This window comes from Ovis aries, chromosome 3 (genome assembly GCF_016772045.2).
Source record: "Ovis aries strain OAR_USU_Benz2616 breed Rambouillet chromosome 3, ARS-UI_Ramb_v3.0, whole genome shotgun sequence".
NCBI lineage: Eukaryota > Metazoa > Chordata > Mammalia > Artiodactyla > Bovidae > Ovis > Ovis aries.
In genome coordinates, this window is record NC_056056.1 from 148,714,485 (window position 1) to 148,734,631 (window position 20,147).

The 20,147-nt window shown below is 35.6% G+C and overlaps 1 protein-coding gene across 3 annotated transcripts in view; it reads left to right on the top strand.

The window, feature by feature from the left end:
* The window catches only part of CPNE8 (copine 8), a 261,274-nt gene that overhangs the window by 206,336 nt on the left and 34,791 nt on the right, over positions 1-20,147 (top strand). For all 3 annotated transcript variants that reach the window (XM_060412779.1, XM_004006455.6, XM_060412777.1), the window contains one exon: positions 13,865-13,911. In XM_060412779.1, the coding sequence (XP_060268762.1) occupies positions 13,865-13,911 (47 nt within the window). The remainder of the gene's footprint in view (positions 1-13,864; positions 13,912-20,147) is intronic.

The window sequence follows — 20,147 nt, forward strand, 5'->3', positions numbered from 1 at the left end:
AATGTAGCTACATCTATTCCAAATATTTCAACAGATAACGTTTATTTTTCTCAATATATTTCCTATTGATTTCTTTAGACATTGTAAGAGACTTCCCTGGCAGTTAGTGGTTAAGACTTTGTGCTTCCACTGCAGGGAGCATAGGTTAAATCCCTGGTTAGGAAACTAAGATCTTACGTGCTGTGCAGTGCAACCAGAATAAAATAGATATTATTTTCTTCTCTTGCTATTAAGAAATCTCATCCTGTTAGTAGATAAGTGCACTTCAATGTTGGAAAATCATATTGAGCAGATACAGAATTACATAAACTTTCTGAATAACAGCTAAGCACAGTATGAGCTACATTCATTTCAAACTAGAATTAAGTATGATAATTAACAGTTATTATGTTTTCAATAATGTCTATTGACTATTTTGTGTATATCCTTGGTCTGGATTTCCAGTTCTTTGCAATGAAAAACATTCTGTAAACTGGTAAACAGCTCAGTAGTATTTAGTGCTATTCATAATAATTTTTTCTGAAACCACAAAAACTTTTATTTTACTAGTGTTTTATTTTAAGATTTGGGAAAGGAAGTATTATGTCTCCCAAATTTTAAATATCAGTTCAGTTCAGTTGCTCAGTCGTGTCTGACTCTTTGCGACCCCATGAATCACAGCACAGCAGGCCTCCCTGTCCATCTCCAACTCCCAGAGTTCACTCAGACTCGCGTCCATAGAGTCAGTGATGCCATCCAGCCATCTCATCCTCGGTCGTCCCCTTCTTCTCCTGCCACCAATCCCTCCCAGCATCAGAGTCTTTTCCAATGAGTCAACTCTTCGCATGAGGTGGCCAAAGTACTGGGGTTTCAGCTTTAGCATCATTCCTTCCAAAGAAATCCCAGGGTTGATCTCCTTCAGAATGGACTGGTTGGATCTCCTTGCAGTCCAAGGGACTCTCAAGAGTCTTCTCCAACACCACAGTTCAAAAGCATCAATTCTGCGCTCAGCCTTCTTCACAGTCCAACTCTCACATCCATACATGACTACTGGAAAAACCATAGCCCTGACTAGACGGACCTTAGTTGGCAAAGTAATGTTTCCGCTTTTCTAGGTTGTGTTTCACATTGTAAACATGAAATGTGAAATGGTAAAAAGAAAGTAATGTAAAATGAAAATAATCTATTATGAAACTAGAATCCCATGTGATCATACTCTCTTGATAATCACTATTAGATATTTATTTATTCCCAAACGCACATCATTATTTTAATGAGTGGGATCACACTGTGTACCATATTCTAATGTATATTTTCTTCATTATGTATATAGTGTATATATGTTTCTGTGTCAGTACTTATAGATTTACCATATTTTAACAGTTTTCCACCATATAGATGTTCATAATTCAGTTTAAAAACCTGTTTATACACACTTTGAAAATGAATGTTAGTCGCTCAGTCATGTCCGACTCTTTGCAACTCCACTCCATTGTGTCCATTTTATTTTCCTATTATAAACAAGATTACATTGTAAACTCTGGTGCACAGTTTTTTGTTCACTTCCTCTAGCATATCTACAGAGTCACATCTTAGAAACAGTTGCATCATATTTCTAAATTATTGTGCAGATAAAAGCATAAAGATAATAAGTTATACTTCTAATATTTTCATATGCAAGTTTACCATACACTTTGCTGTTGTTCAGTTACCAAGTCATGTCCGACTCTATGCAGCCCCATGAGCTGCAGCACACCAGGCTTCCCTGTCACTCACCATCTCCCCGAGTTTGCCCAAGTTCATATACTTTGAATCAGTGATGCCATCCAACCATCTCATTCTCTGTCACCCTCTTCTCCTTCTGTCTTTAATCTTTCTGATCATCAGGGTCTTTTCCAGTGAGTCAACTGTTTGCATCAGGTGGCCAAAGTATTGGAGCTTCAGCTTCAGCATCAGCCCTTCCAAAGAGTATTCTGGGCTGATTTCCTTTAAGATTGACTGGTTTGATCTGTTTGCTTTCCAAGGGACTCTCAAGCGTCTTCTCCAACACCACAGTTTGGAAGCACCAATTCTTTGGCATTCTGCCATCTTCATTGCCTAGCTCTCACATCTGTCCATGACTACAGGAAAGATTGTAGCGCTGACTATACAGACCTTTGTCCACAAAGTGATGTCTTTGCTTTTTAACACACTGTCTAAGTTTGTCATAGCCTTCCTGCCAAGAGGCAATCGCCTTTTTAATTTCATGACTACAGTCACCATACGCAGTGATTTTAGAGCCCAAGAGGAAATCTGTCCCTGCTTCCACCTTTTCTCCTTCTGTTTACCATGAAGTGACCGGATCAGATGCCATGATCTTAGTATTTTTAATGTTGAATTTTAAGCCAGCTTTTTGTACTCTCCTCCTTCACTCTCGACAAGAGGCTCTTTGGTTCCTCTTCACTTTTTGCCTTTACAGTGGAATCATTTGTATATCCGAGGTTGTTGTTATTTCTCCCAACAATCTTGATTCCTGCTTGTAACTTACCCTTACTAAATAGCTTTACTACTTTTAAACTTTGCTAATTTAATAGATAAATATTATATGTCACTGTCAGTTTTTAATCTGTGGAATCTCTTTTTTAGGCATTGTGATGTTCTTTGTAAAAGTCCATGTTTAACCAGACATATCTCTGGAAACACAGGTTTCAGAACCTTTTGTTTTTGCTTTTCCTCTGCTCCATCTTCCCTAGTCCCACCAAAAGAGACTGAGGGTTTTCAGCTAAGGGCTTAAGGCCAAATTTATCTGGGAGCTGCATACTTCCCTGCAGCTAACACTTCAGCTAAACTTCCCCAAAACTCACATCTTAATCTTTGACACCACTTCTCTTCCATACACATCTAAAGAGACTCTTCTTAATCTGGCCTTTCTTTTTGCCCTGTGATTACATTGAAAAAGAGCAATAAAATTAACTGCATTTTGGGTTGCAATCGATGAAGCAATCCAAAGGATTATTTTAGAGATCAAAGCTGTTTGCAGATTTGTGGAGTTATCAAGGTTAGTTCTTTTGAAGAGGTGTTCCACCATATTTCTGAATAAGTATGACATTTAGAAGTGATTGGAATCAAGTATTGAATTCAGTTCTGTTTTTATAAATAATCATAGTAACTACTTACTTTTAACTTAAAATATTAAGATATCAGCATTTGCTACTGGTATTTGTGGATTTTCTTGTTGCTAATTTAGGTAAGCATCATTATGCTAATTTGGTTGGCATCAATCCAGAAATTTACTCACCCTACTCTAGTTCAGGAGAAACTATTGTTATGTTTTGCTTGTTCTAAATCTTGACAAATAAAACCAGAGGTCTTCAAAAAAGGTGAAAAATCATCATATAAAATATGAGTAACTACAATTAAATTGGTACTCTAGCTGTGGCTTATTCAAGATAATATTAGTTTAGGTTTTCCTGTTTTCATTTTGTTCTCTTCATGAATTTAGTATAAACTATTTTCCTTACCCTGAACAAGATGTAGGAGCATAAGATTAGACAAAGAGGGCAAAACAGTTGACTGGTGTGGAACATGTAGGACTGACAGATTGTGATTAAACTCTCAGAAGGAAATTCTTGAATTACACTTTAAAATGCAATCTCTGTTTTTCATCTCACAAAAAATAATTGAATATAAAATTGTGAAAATACTGTTTTTGCATGAATCCAGGTAGAAATTATGCATAATTAAGAAGGAACACATTTAAATATTAAACAAAATTATTTTCATAATCCTTTAATATCTTCCCCTTCAAAGGAACTCCTTTATAGGTCAATATTGGATATTCTAGGTTTCATTACTTTAGTAGTTATTGATTTAAATATGTACCTGATTGATTGTGAAATCATGTTGTTGGCATGTTACTTTTCATTCATTATCTCAGTTCCTAACACCGTTTGTTTACCTGCAGTAGACAGATGTATGGATGGAAGTACATAGTGAGCAAATGAGACAAATGCATTCTCAATTAGTCAAAGTCCAATTTTTATGGAAACATTATGTGAAATAAAAACTTAATTTTTAGCCCTTTTTTCCTTTAGCTTTTTGTTTGTTTCCTTTTTTGTTTTTTTTTTGTTTGTTTGTTTGTTTTTTTCTAAGCAGCACCATGCTTTCCTTGGAGCATAAGATACAACTAGAATTCATGACTTGTGGTAGTAAAGAGTTTTATTTTCTAAATAGAATAATATCCACAAAGGAGAGCTTACTATAGGGTAAAAAAAAAAAGAAAGAAAGAAAGAAAATGCCTCTTCTGGATTGTTGACCTTGTGGTTATTATTTTTAATCATACTCTGTATGTTTTTCCCCGTGATTATTTTATTTCTTATTAAAAATAATTTTAATTCCAAAAGTCTGATATAATTGGCAACCAAAGATGTTTACTTAGTAATTCTTAATGTATGACACTGAATATCCCAATTATCATTGGTAAGGACAATGTCAGATTCATTTAAAGTCAGAGACAGTTCTGAAATCTAAATACTCCTTTAAGGTAACATCACCATTTTTATATAATTATTATTTGTGAAGTGGATTTATTGACCTCTACAGACAACAGCTCACAATATAAGTATCTGAAGACAGCACCATAAATTTCAACTTTGTTTTGTCTGACTTTCCATCATCTGTGTCTCTTAGGCCTTTATGAAACTCCACTCTACCACTAACACAACCAAGGAAACAAAATTACCTATAAAGTTTTTCACATTTCTTTGAGTGGCAGATGAAAGGAAAACAGATCTCAAGTTCTCATGCACACTGAGTAACCCCTAAGCAACCATCATGTCAATCTGAAACTCTAGTCTACATTTTTATCAGAAAATTCAGTGTATTAGAATCTTGTAGGCCTGCAGACTGTCATTTACTTCCTCTGACAAAAGCCCAAAATGTCATCTACCTGGTCCCCAATGAACCTCACAATCACTTATATACAGTGGTTGCTAGGTTCTCTGAGTGCCATTTTAGCTGTTCATTTGTATCACTTTTCTCCTCAAATGTCACTTAGTTGTGTCCAACTCTCTGCAACCCCATGGACTGTAGTCAGCCAGGCTCCTCTATCCACGGGTTTCTCCAGGCAAAAATACTAGAGCAAGTTGCCATTCCTTTCTCTAGAGGATCTTACTGACCCAGGGACCCAACCAAGGTCTTCTGCATTGCACTCAGATTCTTTACCATCTAAGCCACCAGGGAAGTCTTTTTCCGTAAAGAGACTGGCAATCTAAAAATATTTCTATAGAACAGAGCATACAGTAGGCCCTGAATAAATACAGATTAATTAGAAAGCCATTTTAAGCCTGACTTCCCACTCTTTTGCCCAAATCTCTTAGCATAATGAAACATTAGAAACAAGCATGAACTTTAAGCAAAGAGTGTGACAATTTATTTTACTAAATTACAAACCTCCATGTCTGTCTAGCTCAGATTTTTTCATCTGTGACCTTCTTTCTATAGTTCATATCACAAGCACCAAAAAACAAAACTGATAGACTAGACTTTCCAGGAAAAGAAAAAAATGCTTTTATGTTGCCTCTGTGAGAAATTATCTCAACTCTATATCTGGTTTTAGTGGTTTGGAGGAAGGCAAGATCAAGATTAGGAGCATGAACTGCTTATTTTCCTTACATACTAACTGAAAGGGGGCATCAGAGAAGGTAATAGGAGAGATGCTAAGTGGGCAAGTTCCAGGAAAGACAAAATAAGAGAGAAATGTTTGGAAAAACATTAAGTCAATTAAATAAATGGTTGCTAATGGTAGTGCCAGACCAAGCTTACCTGCCTCCTGAAAAATCTGTATGCAGGTCAAGAACAACAGGTAGAACCAGACAAGGAACAATGGACTGGTTCCAAGTTGGGAAAGGAGTACATCAAGGCTGTATATTGTCACCCTACTTACATAACTTTATATGTAGAGTACATCATGAGAAATGCTAGGCTGGATGAAGCACAAACTAGAATCAAGATTGCCAGGAGAAATATCAACAGTCTTAGATGTGCAGATGGCACCACACATACAGCAGAAAGAGGAACTAAATAGCCTCCTGATGAAAGTGAAAGAGGAGAGTGAAAAAGCTGGCTTAAAACTCAGCATTCAAAAAATAAAGATCATGGCATCCGGTCCCATCACTTCACGGCAAATAGATGGGGAAACAATGAAAACAGACAATAGTGACAAACTGTTTTCTTGGGCTCCAAAATCACTGCAGATGGTGACTGCAGCCATGAGATTAGAAGATGCTTACCCCTTGGAAGAAAAACCATGACCAACGTAGACAGCATATTAAAAAGCAGAGACATCACTTTGCCAACAAAGGTCCATCTAGTTAAAGCTGTGGTTTTTTCAGGAGTCATGTATTGATGTAAGAGTTGAACCCTAAAGAAAGCTGAAAGTAAAAGTCGCTCAGTCGTGTCCTACTCTTTGCAATCCCATGGACTATTCAGTCCATGGAATTCTCCAGGCCAGAATACTAAAGTGAGTAGCTGTCCCCTTCTCCAGGGGATCTTCCTGACCCAGGAATCAAATCGGGGTCTCCTGCATTGCAGGCGGATTCTTTACCAGCTGAGCTACAGGGAAGCCCTAAAGAAAGCTGATCACTGAAGAATTGATGCTTTGAACTGTAATGTTGGAGAAGACTCTTGAGTGTCCCTTGGGCTGCAAGAAGACCAAACCAGTCAATCCTAAAGGAAATTAGTCCTGAATATTCATTGGAAGGACTGATGCTGAAGCTGAAGTTCCAATACTTTGGCTACCTGATGGGAAGAACTGACTCATTGGAAAAGACCCTGATGGTGGGAAAGATTGAAGGCAGGAGGAGAAGGGGACAGAGGATGAGACATTTGGAGGGCATCACTGACTCGATGGACATTAGTTTGAGCAAGCTCCGGGAGATAGTGATAGACAGAGAAGCCTGGCGTCCTGTATTCCATGGGGTCTCAAAGGGTCAGACATGACTGAGTAATTGAACTGAACTAAATTCTAAAATACTCTTATTTTTCAAATGCTCTTAAAGAGTACAATTTCTAATCCATAATCATTTATCCTAAAATCCATTTCTGTCATATCCTTCAGCTGAACCGGGGTTATAATTTGTTGAATTCTGAATTTAACTGATGACAATGCATTATAATGACCAAGAATCTGGGTTCTGGTACTAACTGCCTGGTTCAAATCTGAGATCTTTCCTTGCTAGTAAAACCTGTTTATGTTTCTATGAAATACAAACAAAAATAAAAATAATAATACCTATCTCATAGGCTGATTTTGTGGTTTAAATGGCAAATAGCTATTATTTTTCTGAATAATCTGAATTTGTTTAAAGTTTTAATATGTCTTTACTCATTTGATCATCATAATATTGTTGGTGGCATATGTCCTAATTATCAGAGACAGGGAGAGAAAAAGACATATTCAAGTTTATAAAGTCAGTAAAAGTCTTTTTTAAAATTAAATTCTCTTTGAAGGATAATACCAAGTTATTCCTTCCATTGCAGTCAATCGCCCAAACTCTTGACACTGAATCTAAAACTTGTCCGAAATTATACAGAAAAGATTTACATTCCACTCTAATTAAAATGTCTTAGAAGAAGAGCTAAAGCTACCTTCCTGCCTCTTATAAGCTCATTGTAGAGGCTCAAAGCTGGTTTCTTAATATGCCATTTTAAAGGTGAGTTGAATATCAGTAAGTGCCGTTATTAACAAGCCCCATAAGGATTTTTTGCAAACTACTTGAAGCAAGTGCATGATGCTATAAAATGTTTGTCTTAGTTTATGAAATTGGTGGCATTGTATTGGATATGTTATCTCAGGAACCACATCTTGCCAGAAGATGCAGCACTTTAAGTGTTTTTTTCTGAAAAATGAATATACATGTCTAGAGTTTTTATAGTGCTTTACAGTGCTTCTTGTGGCACCTAGGTGTTTTACAGTCATCAATTAGAGCTAAACCCTGCAGTGCTGAATGGGGATAAATATAATAAAAAATAAAGCCATTCTGCCTTCTAAAAATGCATTCACATAAAACATCATAATATCCAAACTAAAATCATCTAAAATGTGATTTGGAAAAGAAACTTTTGGAAGTATTAAGATTCATAAGCAGTATTTTGGCTAATGCTCGTACAAATGCAGGCTTGAGAGATGTCCAGTTATAGCCTTTAAGATTGCGATTTAATTGCTAACTTATGCTATTTTTTTCAAGTGATTCTTTTCAAAACTACAGATTTCAAAGTCAAAGAAAATTGCATGTATGTTTCATCATCAGAACCAATGCTAACTTAGCCAAGATATTGACAGTCTATTTTGTACTAAGAAGTTTCTTAGTTATGTTTCATTATCAGAGTGTACACTACTAGCCACACTATGTTTCTTTCTGATGAGCGACTAAAACCTTGGGAGCCAGCAGAAAGGAAATCAGTAAAGATGGCTTACCAAGGGGAGGCTGTGAAAGGGTGGGAAGTTATCACTGACATTGCTTAGAACTGTTAAGAGTATGGGCTTCCCAGTTGGCACTATTGGTAAAGAACCTGCCTGTCAATGCAGGAGACCAGAAGTCATGGGTTCGATCCTTGGGTCCGGAAGATCCCCTGGAGGATGGCATGGTAACCCACTCCAGTATTCTTGCCTGGAAAATCCCATGGACAGAGGAGCCTGGTGGGTTGTAGTCCATTGGGTTGTAAAGAGTTCGACACGACTGAAGCAACTTTTCATGCACATGCATATTACGAGTTTGGTAATATTAAGATGTAGTCTGTATATTAATAGATTACAATATTGTTTTTAAGTAATCTGCAGATTGTGTACCTCTTACTGGCTACGCCCCTCGGGGTTCATTATACCAGTTGTGATACACCACTTACCACCTCTAGGGGAAGAATTAATTGAAAAAGAAATACCTATATGTTAATGTAATGGGAAAACTGTCTCTTCTGACTCAACAGAGGAAAAGATTAATATGAATAAGGAAAGGACAACATGGATTGCTCAAGAGATTTGTCATCCAGCATGCAGAACATTTATTATGTTCCAATACTTCAGGATCTTATTTCTAATAACCAGATATCTTCTTCAGAGCAGCTGTTACCTATCTATCATATGAGTAAATTGAGATTCAGAGATGTAATTTTGCAAATGAGTTATAACTCCAATCTGTAACATAAAAGTTTATAGGTTTTCTGTGAGGCATCATTCATCTCTTCAGCAACTACCTCATTTCAAATGAGATACTAGGGAATTCCTTGGTGGTCTAGTGGTTAGGATTCAGTGCTTTCACTGCCTGGGCTTGGATTCAATCCCTTTTAGGAAACTAAAAGTCTGCCAGCCACAGCATGACCACAAATAAAATAAAAATGGGATTCTATGGGATAGTGCTTCTATTTTTGGTTAGGTATAATATGACTTATTTTGTTTGTTTTGATTATGTTGCTTATGAGATAGTTTCTAAACTAGATTTTCTAAACTAGATTTGAGACAGGTTGGCCATCTTGCATACTTTCTTTGATAAAGAGTTCTTGAACTACAGGATTATGAGCTTGTCTGCTTGCAAAGTTGTATTTTGGAACACTTTAATTGTGTTAAAAATAACACTGAAATCAAGCTTCAAAATCTGGGGAGTGTGCAAAAGTTTGTTAATTTATGAAAGGTAAATTTAATAAGGACAAAAATATCAGCATAAACAGTTCAGAAATCATATCACTTGTCTTCAGTTTCTTTTTATTCTTACTTTTGACATTTCATTGATCCCACAGAAATCTAAAATTTTAGGAAGGAAAGTAAAGTCATAATAAAAGCTTATAATTACTTCCTGGAGGGCAATTTTGTTTAAAGTACCCAGATGACATCTTCTAACAAAATTAGATCATTTATATCTCTGTTTTGGGTTGAGTAGATCAGGACCTTAGGAGCCAGTGTGAAGAAAAGGAAATCTGACATGGGAGGATCAGGTTCTAGAAAAAAACCTGAAATTTTGGTGGATCCAGAAATTTTATAAACTTCACACTTCAGTTTTCAAAGAAATATGCTAAACTTGGATTCTAAAACACTAACTTCATTAAGGTGATGATAACCATAACAATTCTTAAGTGCCTGCTATAAAGGACAGGTACTTTTCTTGTCCTTACAGCAACAATCCAAGATTTTGTTAATCTTATTACAAAGGAGGTGTAGGGAGGTTAAATAGCTTTTCTAAGATCGTATTTCAAGTAGGTGAAAGTATTTATATTTTAAGTTGCATTTTGTATCTCAAAGCATGATCTTATTCTAGCAGATCTAATTTGTCAAACGCAAATAATCCTGTCAGTATTTTAATGGCCCCAGAAAGCAGGAATTTTGAAAGTGAAAGTCACACAGTCGTGTCCAACCCTTTGTGACTCCATGAACTCTCCATGGAATTTTCCAGGTCAGAATACTGGAGTGGGTAGCCTTTCCCTTCTCCAGGGAATCTTCCCAACCAGACAGCTCTAAATTTGTTATTCAGGTAGTTGTCGTTCAGGTAGTCAAACTGCTTTTAAGAAAGAGGGAAAAGGTCAGACAGAAAAGTTCAAAGTTTAGGCCCTGGTGAGCTAGGTACAAGAAGGGATAGGCTGGATAATAGTTCCTGAGGAAGTGAACCTGAGTTCAGGGCAGGTCCAGAACCCAAGAGTGAACTACAGTGCATACCAGTATATCAAGGCAGAAGCACAGTCTTGGTACTGGCATGGCAAGAATGAAAATACTAGAGATGTGTGGGCCTCTCAACTTCATTTATGGGTTCTAGATTTCAGCAGCTAGCTGGTATGCATCTGCCTTTGTCAAGATGATGAACTGCTGCGCTGTTTTGTTGTTGTTTATAATTGCAGGAAGTTGAAGTGGAACTCTATGAGTTCGAGGATAGTTGCTTTGCTCCCATTTTCTCTTTTTCACTTAGCACAGTCCTTGACAATCAGAAGATGCTGAATAAATAATTGTAGATTTTTTGATGGAAAAATCCAAATGGTGTGATAATAAGTTAAAGGATCATCACAACCATGAAATGATTTATGAGCCATCATATTTTCCTTTCTGATTAGAATACTGCTGATTCAAAACAATAAAGGAGTGAGATTCTTCCTGATACACAGAATGAGGCAAGGAAGTAATCAGATCTTGAAATCAACTAAGCACCAAATGATTGCTTTTACTTGTTGACTTTCTGTGTGGCACCATTATTATCAAATGGTCTTAGCTATCATTCAGTGCTAAATGCTCTTATCTTTTATATTGTCTTGGAACGCCCCACCCTTCAAAGTTTCATAAGTATTCTTGGTACAGCCTGGCTCCCCTTCTCCCCCCTTTTCCTCTTCCTTTCTTTTTTCCTTCCTTCCTCCCTCCTCCTCTCCCCTCCTTTTTTCTTTCCTTCCTTTCTCTTCATTTTTTTTAAATTTTCTCTCCTTTTTTACATTTTTTGTTGTACCTAATCTACTTGATTTTATCACTTAGTTTGTATTTCTAGCTGAACTTTTCAGTAAATACTTTCCTCTTTTTTTTTATCCTTATGTATAGCATAGTTCTTTAGTTAGTAGCCTGTCTTTTCTTTGAAGTTTATGAATATGATCTTGGAGGTTACATGAGAATTTGAATTCCAGAACTTGCATTTATAACTTATATGGAAAGTTAAGTGTTACAGTGATTAATTTCCTCATCTGTAAAAAGAAGAGACAGACAGAATATTTCATGTAGTTTTTCTGTCAGTCCTTGCTTTATTGTTACTTACCAAGCCCCTGCCCTCTGAGAGTTTTTAAACTTGGCTAGTGTCAGCAACTGGGTTGCTGAAATTCAAATCCAGTTCATTCAAACTTAAAATCTAATAAACCCTTTCTAATTCACGATACTATACCCTGTATTATAGTTACTTTCTCTGTAGCAGCAGAATGACAAAGCAATGTGCTGATGACTGTTCTTTCCAATTCCTCAAAGGGATTTATCTAAAAATATTCTCCCAAATGTTTCACTGATTCTTTTTCTAAATGTTGTATGTGTTTTAAACTGTTATGCTTCAAATTAGCCTATATTCTTAGCCTATAAACCTAATTTCTACTCTGAGAAAAAAATTACCATCTAGCTATAAAGAGGATCCATAATAGTTTTCATTAATGTAAAGCACAAACTTATTTATTCCCTAGGGAGAAGAAGTGAACTTTTTTCAACAACTGAATAATATAAGGATTTTCCAGGCTAAATTGTTACAGAAAGAAAGAAATAGTATACTATACTTTATACTAACAGAACTACAAGGAACTCTATACTGTCACACCTGTCATCCTCACCATCATCATTATCATCACCACCACCATTTAAACAACAGCTCCAACTTTGATGTGTTAGATAAATTCTACAGTGTATCAAGAGTAACTTGTTGTTAAAACACACAAACATAGACTACGTATTCATATTTTCAAATTATTTACTTTTTAAATTAAAAGTTATTTTGTAAATTATATTTGATAGCAGGTTTTCCCATATCATTGTCATTTATTTGTGCTTTATGCCTTCTTTGGTGAAAAAGAAGTGGAATTACATATAGGAAGAGTCAGTTCAGTTCAATTCCGTCACTCAGTCATGTCCGACTCTTTGCGACCCCGTGAATCGCAGCATGCCCGGCCTCCCTGTCCATCACCAACTCCCAGAGCCTACCCAAACTCCTGTCCATTGAGTGGGGGATGCCATCCAGCCATCTCATCCTCTGTCGTCCCCTTCTCCTCCTGCCCCCAATCCCTCCCAGCATCAGAGTCTTTTCCAGTGAGTCAGTTCTTCACATGAGGTGGCCAAAGTATTGGAGTTTCAGCTTCAGCATCAGTCCTTCCAATGAACACTCAGGACTGATCTCCTTTTGAATGGACTGGTTGGATCTCCTTGCAGTCCAAGGAACTCTCAAGATTCTTCTCCAACACCACAGTTCAAGCATCAATTCTTTGGTGCTCAGCTTTCTTCACAGTCCAACTCTCACATCCATACATGACCACTGAAAAAACCATAGCCTTGAGTAGACGGACTGTTGTTGGCAAAATAATGTCTCTGGTTTTTAATATGCTGTCTAGGTTAGTCACAACTTTCCTTCCAAGGAGTAAGGAATTTCATGGCTGCAATTAACATCTGCAGTGATTTTGGAGCCCCTAAAAATAAAGTCTGACACTATTTCCACTGTTTCCCCATCTATTTCCCATGAAGTGATCAGAGGTTTATCCAAAAAAGTGAATTTTTACTGTGAATGCCAGTTCCTTGGTTTGAATCCAGCAAAGTAATTTTGCATAATTACCATGTGCTGAAAATTTTAAAGCATATATAACCAATCTCATCTATGTAGATATTTATATAATCTATAAATACACACATGAGCACAAGAATACTGTGAGCACTGAGGGATAGATCAGTATTTGAGACACTTGAGTTATGAAAAAAGCAAAAGAAAATCCTGTTTTTCAGGATTGTTGGAAAGAATTAGTTAGACATGATTTTAGCAATGCCATACTTTTAAGGGTATAATAATTTCACATTGACTAAAGAATAGTCTTGAAAGTAAATTAATAATAAATGTTGACATTGGATACTGGCAAATTATTATTTATAGTTTGACTTCATTATGAGCTCCTCACTTAATTATTGTGCTCTCAAACAAGATCTATATTTATTCCTGATGCTTTATTTTGTATTTTATAGTTGCATGATTGTAAAAGTATTTTGCCAAGTTCTTAGCTTGTAAAACTGCCTATCTGATACTCTTCAATGTGTGCTGTAATATAGTTGTAGTAATACCGTTTAAGAAAATTAATGATATTAAAAATATAGCCAAAATAGAAATTGTGAGGATATTCAATTATTAATGATTCTTATTTATTTATATTTTAGAACGCAAATCAATTTCACAGTGGCTATTGATTTTACTGCATCAAATGGTGAGTATTATGACTATCTTATAATAAGAATTATCATCTATTACATTAAAAATAAATATTTTCATGAGGTTTGTATGTTTTCTTTCTACATATACATACTTCTGAAGTACTTCATTAAAAAATTAGATAATTTTTCTTTTTTTAATGTTATAAGATAGTTTAGGTATATAAGACTATAAGAAATAAGAGAGTTCATAATAGTCCCATTCAAACTTATTAACTATTGAAATACTGTCTCTTTTGTTTTACACGTTTTTAAAAAGAACACTTTAAATTTAGTTAAGCTCATTGTGTACCCTTCCCTTTTTCTCCATACATAGCTTTAATTCTGAAGCATGTCTAACTATAATCCTCATTTTTATAGTACTTTTTTGTACATTAATTTATATAAATGTAATTCAAGTACATGAACCTTCACAGCTTGCTTTTCTTTTATTCAACTGTTTTTAATAATTACTTATGCTAGCACATTTATATTTCATTAATTCAGAGGGACCATCAACTAAATCCCATGCTGAGTTTAGAAAAGAAAGAGGAACTAGAGATCAAATTGCCAATATTCACTGGATTTTAGAGAAAACAAGGGTGTTTCAGAAAAACATCTATCTCTGTTTCTTTGACTATGCTAAAGCCTTTGACTGTATAGATCATGACATATTGGAAAGCTCTTAGAGAGATGGGAATACCAGACCATCTTACCTGTCTCCTGAGAAACCTGTATGTACATCAAGAAGCAACATTTGGAACACCATATGGAAAAATTGATGGGTTCAAGATCAAGAAAGATGTACAACAAGGCTGTCTGCTGTCACCGTTTATTTAACCTATATGCTGAGCATATCATGAGAAATGTGGGCTGGATGAGTTACAAGCTAGGATCAAGATAGGCAGGAGAAACATCAACAACCTCAGACATATAGATGATACCACTGTAATGATAGAAAGTGAAGAGGAACGAAAGAGCTGCTTGATGAGGGTGAAGGAGGAGAGTGAAAGAACTGACATAAGACCAAATATTTTAAAAACCAAGATCATAGCATCCACCCCCACTACTCCGTGGCAAATAGAAAGGCAAAAGGTAGAAGTAGTAACAGATTTCCTCTTTTGGGGTGCCAAAATCACAGCAGATGGTTGACTGCAGCCACGAAATCAGATGATTGTTTCTCAGCAGGAAAGCGATGACAAGCCTAGACAGTGTGTTGAAAACCAGAGACATTACTCTGCCAACAAAGGTCCATATAGTCAAGGCTATGGTCTTCCCAGTGGTCACGTACAGTTGTGAGAGCTGGACCACAAAGAAGGAAGAATGCCAAAGAATTGATGCTCTCAAAATGTGGTGCTGGAGAAGACTCCTGAAAGTCCCTTGGACAGCAAGGAGATCAAACCAGTCAATCTTAAGGGAGATCAACCCTGAATATTCACTGGAAGGACTGATGCTGAAGCTGAAGCTCCAGTATTTTGGTCATCTGATGGGAACAGAGAACTTGTTGGAAAAGTCCCTGATGCTGGGAAGATTGATAGCAGAAAGAGAAAAGAGTGTCAGAGGATGAGATAGCTGGACAGCATCACTGATGAAATGAACATGAACTTGGGAAAACTCTGGGAGTTGGTGAGGGACGGGGCGCCTGGCGTGCTGCAGTCCAGGGGGTCACAAAGATTTGGACAGGACTGTGTGACTGGACAACAACATGGATAATTTGTATATTAAACATTTTAAGAAAAGACAATTAGTGGACTTTCAATCTTATTTCAAAGTCACTTTATTTCAATAGTTATTATGTATCATAAAAAAGAATATCATTATTTAACTTTTACCAAAAGTTGCCATGAGTTTATATATTTATCTAGTTTTCGTCAAATTGGTTATTGTGCTGTAGCTCTCACATTAAATTCCCTTTTCTTCACATTTCTCTCACATTCACTCATGTTTCACAAAATAATTGAATTTTTAAGTAAGAAAGCATCTTAGAGGTCATTTACTACAGCTGTCATTCTCTTAGGGCTTCCCTAGTGATTCATTCAGTAAACAATCTGCCCCCAATGCAAGAGACCACCTGCAATGCAGGAGACCCAGGTTCTATGCCTGGGGTGGGAAGATCTTCTAGAGAAGGAAATGGCAACCCACTTCAGTTTTCTTGCCTGGGAAACCCAGTGGACAGAGGAGCTTGGCAGGCTACAGTCCATAGAAGCGTTGGACATGACTTAATGACTACTACCACCATCACCCTCATGTACTAAGAAGGATACTCAGATCTAGAAAATCTTTTACTAATAAAATCTCTGCCTTATTAGCAGAGGTGAGGAGACCAAACTGTAATATAGCCTTTGACTACATGGTAAATTTATTCTTCAACATTGTGGTTTCAAGTTGATGATTTTAACACATGTGTTTTATTCAGTAAAATATGAAACATATATACCTATAAGTCCAACTGGATTAAAATGCTAGCTTTTGTTTACCAATGAACATTATCACAAGAGCTAGAAGAACAATACTGTATTCAATGGAGCAATACAAGCTGCTGAAACTGTCTTAAGAAAATAGACTATCTGAAAAACCTATAATAGAGATTGAATTAGTAATTTAAAAACTAACCACAAAGTTTTTGTGGGCCCAGGTTTAGATAGCTTCACTGATGAACTTTATTTAAAGAGGAATCAATACCAATTCTTCACAAATTCTTCTAAAAAATAGAAAAGGAAGGAATATTCCTAACTCAATCCAAGAGGCATTACCTTGATACAAAAACCAGATAAAAACATAAGAAAAATCAGAAAACAATACCTTTCATGGATATAAAAATTCTCAGCAGGATACTAGGAAACTGAATCCAGCAGTACATAAAAAGAATTATATATTATGACCAATTAAAATTTATGTCAGTAATGCAAGGTTGGCTTAATATTCAAAAGTCAAATAATGTAACACACCATAACAATCAAAGATAATGTAAAGCACACATGGCCACCTCAAAGTTTGACATATTTTTATAATGTGTCTGTATGTGTGCATGTGTGTGTGTGTGTGTGCTCAGTTGCTCAGTCAAGTCTGACTCTTTGCAACCCTGTGGACTATAGCCCACAAGACTCCTCTGTCCATGGAATTTTTCGGGCAAGAATTCTGAAACTGGTTGACATTTCCTGCTCCAGGGGATCTTCCCGACCTGGAGATTGAACCCATGTCTCTTGCATCTCCTGCATTGGCAGGTGGATTCTTAAGGGCTGTGCCAAATGAAAACATATAAACTGGAATAGAAAGTGACTTATTAACCTTATGAAGGGAAATATGGAAAACTATAGCAAACATCATTCTTAAGAGTGAAAATCTGGATGCTTTCACCTTAAGATGAGGAAAAGAACAAGAATGTGAGCTCTCTCTTCTATTTTACATTGTATTGGAGGCCAGGGCAACTAGGCAAGAAAAAAATAAAAGATCCAGATCAGAAAAGAAGAAGTAAAATTATTTTTATTTGCAGATGACATAATCTTGTATGTAACACATCCAAAATCCTAAGGAATCCACTAAAAATCAATTAGAACTGATAAATGAGTTTAGTAAGATGGATGAATGATCAATATATAAAAATCAGTTCTTTTTCTATACACTTCTAATGAACAATCTGAAAATAAAATTAAGAAAATAATTCCATTTTTTAATAATATCAAAAGGAATACAGTACTTAGAAACAAATCTAACAAAAGATTCTTTACCATCTCAGTGCACTAGCCCCAAGCGTCCAGTATCATGCATCGAACCTGGACTGGCAATTCATTTTATATATGATATTATACATGTTTCAATGCCATTCTCCCAAATCATCCCACCCTCTCCCTCTCCCACAGAGTCCAAAAGACTGTTTTATACATCTACAGAGAGGGAGGAGAGAGGGGAGTTCAGGATGGGGAACACTATATACCTATGGCAGATCTATGTTGATGTATGGCAAAACCAATACAATATTGTAAAGTAATTAACCTCCAATTAAAATAAAAAAATTTATATTTTAAAAAAAGATTCTTTACCATCTGCATTACCAGGATAATGAGTGCAAAATTTATACCTTGAAATTACATGCTGAAATTTTTTGAAAGAAATTAAGTATGAATATAAGCTGAAAAACATGCCATGTTCATTGATTAGGGAATTCAACATTGTTAAGATGGCAATGTTTTCCACAGAGATTATCAGATTCACTGTAATCTCTATCAGAATTGGAAAGATTCTTCAAATCTTTTGAAGAAGTAGATAAGTGACCCAGAAATTTATATGGAATTTAAAGAGATTCAGAAGAACCAAAGCAGATTTGGAAGAAAAAAAAAAAAGAATAAAGCAGGAAGATTCATACTCTTCATTCTCAAAACTTACAATAGTAACTTCAAGGCAGTATGGAGCTTGCATAAAAATATTAATAATACATAAATCAATGAAATAGAATTGAGATTCCAAAAATAAACCCATGCATCTTAAGTTAACTGATATTGAGACGAGTACCAAGACAATTCAATGGGAGGAAGTATATTGTCTTCAGCAAATGGTACTGGCACAACTGAATGCCATATGCAAAAAAAAAAAAAAAAAATGAGGTTGGACCCTAGCATCATATACAAAACTAATAGAAAATAGACCAAGAATTGAAATGTAGCAGTTAAAATTTTAAAGCTATTGAAAGAAAACAGAGATATATTTTCATGATCTTGGATTTGACAATTGATTCTTAGGTATAACACCGAAACTCATGAGCAACAGAGCAAAAAATAAATAAATTGAACTCCATCAAAATTAACTTTTTTATACTCCATGAAGCATAATTAGCAAAGTCAAAAGACAAACCCCAGAATGAAATAAAATATTAGCAAATCAGATATCTCATAGAGGATTTGCATCTAGAGAATATAAAGAACTCTTATAACTCAAAAAGAAAAATAGCGCAATTTAAAATGATATTCCAGTTATTCAAAAGAGCTATATAAATGACCAGTAAGCCCATAAAGTGGTACTTGGCAACTTATGTATCAGGGAATGCAAATCACAATTATAATGAGAGACAATTGGGTTGGCCAAAATGTTCACTCATTTTTTGTTTTGTTTGTCCTGTTAGATGTCTCTAATAGAGTTTAGTTTTCTTTAACTTCATTTGAAATAATTTTATTAGATTAAATTGTAACAGCTGTCATATCAGTATGCATTTTAAAAAAATCAAGATTGGTAGACTTTTGTGTGCTATTTGAATACTGAAGATGGAAGAAAAAAGCAATATTTTCAGCATATTTTGTTTCATTATTAATGTTTCAAGAAAGGTAAAAAAAAGCAACTGAAACACAAAAATAAGACAGGAAGAGATTTGTACAGTTTATAAAGAATGTGCTGTGATTGAACTAACATGTCAAAAGTGGTTTGCAAAGTTTCATGCTGGAGATTTCTTACTGGACGATACTCCACAGCCTGGTAGACTAGTTGAAATTGATGACAATGACATCACAACTTTAACTGAGAACAATCAATGTCATACCACACTGGAGATAGCGAACATACTCAACATTTCTTAATCAAGCTTTGAAAATCATTTGCACCAGTTTGGTTATGTTCATCACTTTGATCTTTGAGTTCCACATAAGTTATGCAAAAATAAAACCTTCTTGATCATATTTCTGCATGTGATTCTCTACTTAAATGTCATGAAGCATTCCACTTTTAGAACAAATTATGACAGGTGATGAAAAGTGGACATGCTAGAATAATGTGAAATGGAAGAAATCATGGGAAACATTAAGTGAAGCACCATCAACCACATCAAAGGCTGATCTTAATCCAAAGAAAGTAATGTGTATATGGTGGGATAGGAAGAGAGCCCCGCTATTATGAACATCTTCTGGAAAGCCAAGATACTTGTTGTATCACTGTCAATTAGAGCAACAAGTATCACTCTCAATTACAGCAACTGATAGCAGCACTTAATGAAAAGCATCCAGAATTAGTCAACAGAAAATACTTACTCTTCCATCAGGATACTGCAATACCACATGTCTCTTTGATGACCAGGCAAAAACTGTTACAGTTTGGCTGTGAAGTGCTGATTCATACACCATATTCACCAGACATTTCACCTCCCATTATCCATTTATTTCAATCCTTACAAAACTACCTGCATGGAAGAAATGTCAATTTCCTGGAAGACTGTAAAAGGCACCTGAAATAGCTCTTTGCTTAAATGATAAAAAAAATTGGGAGAAGATGA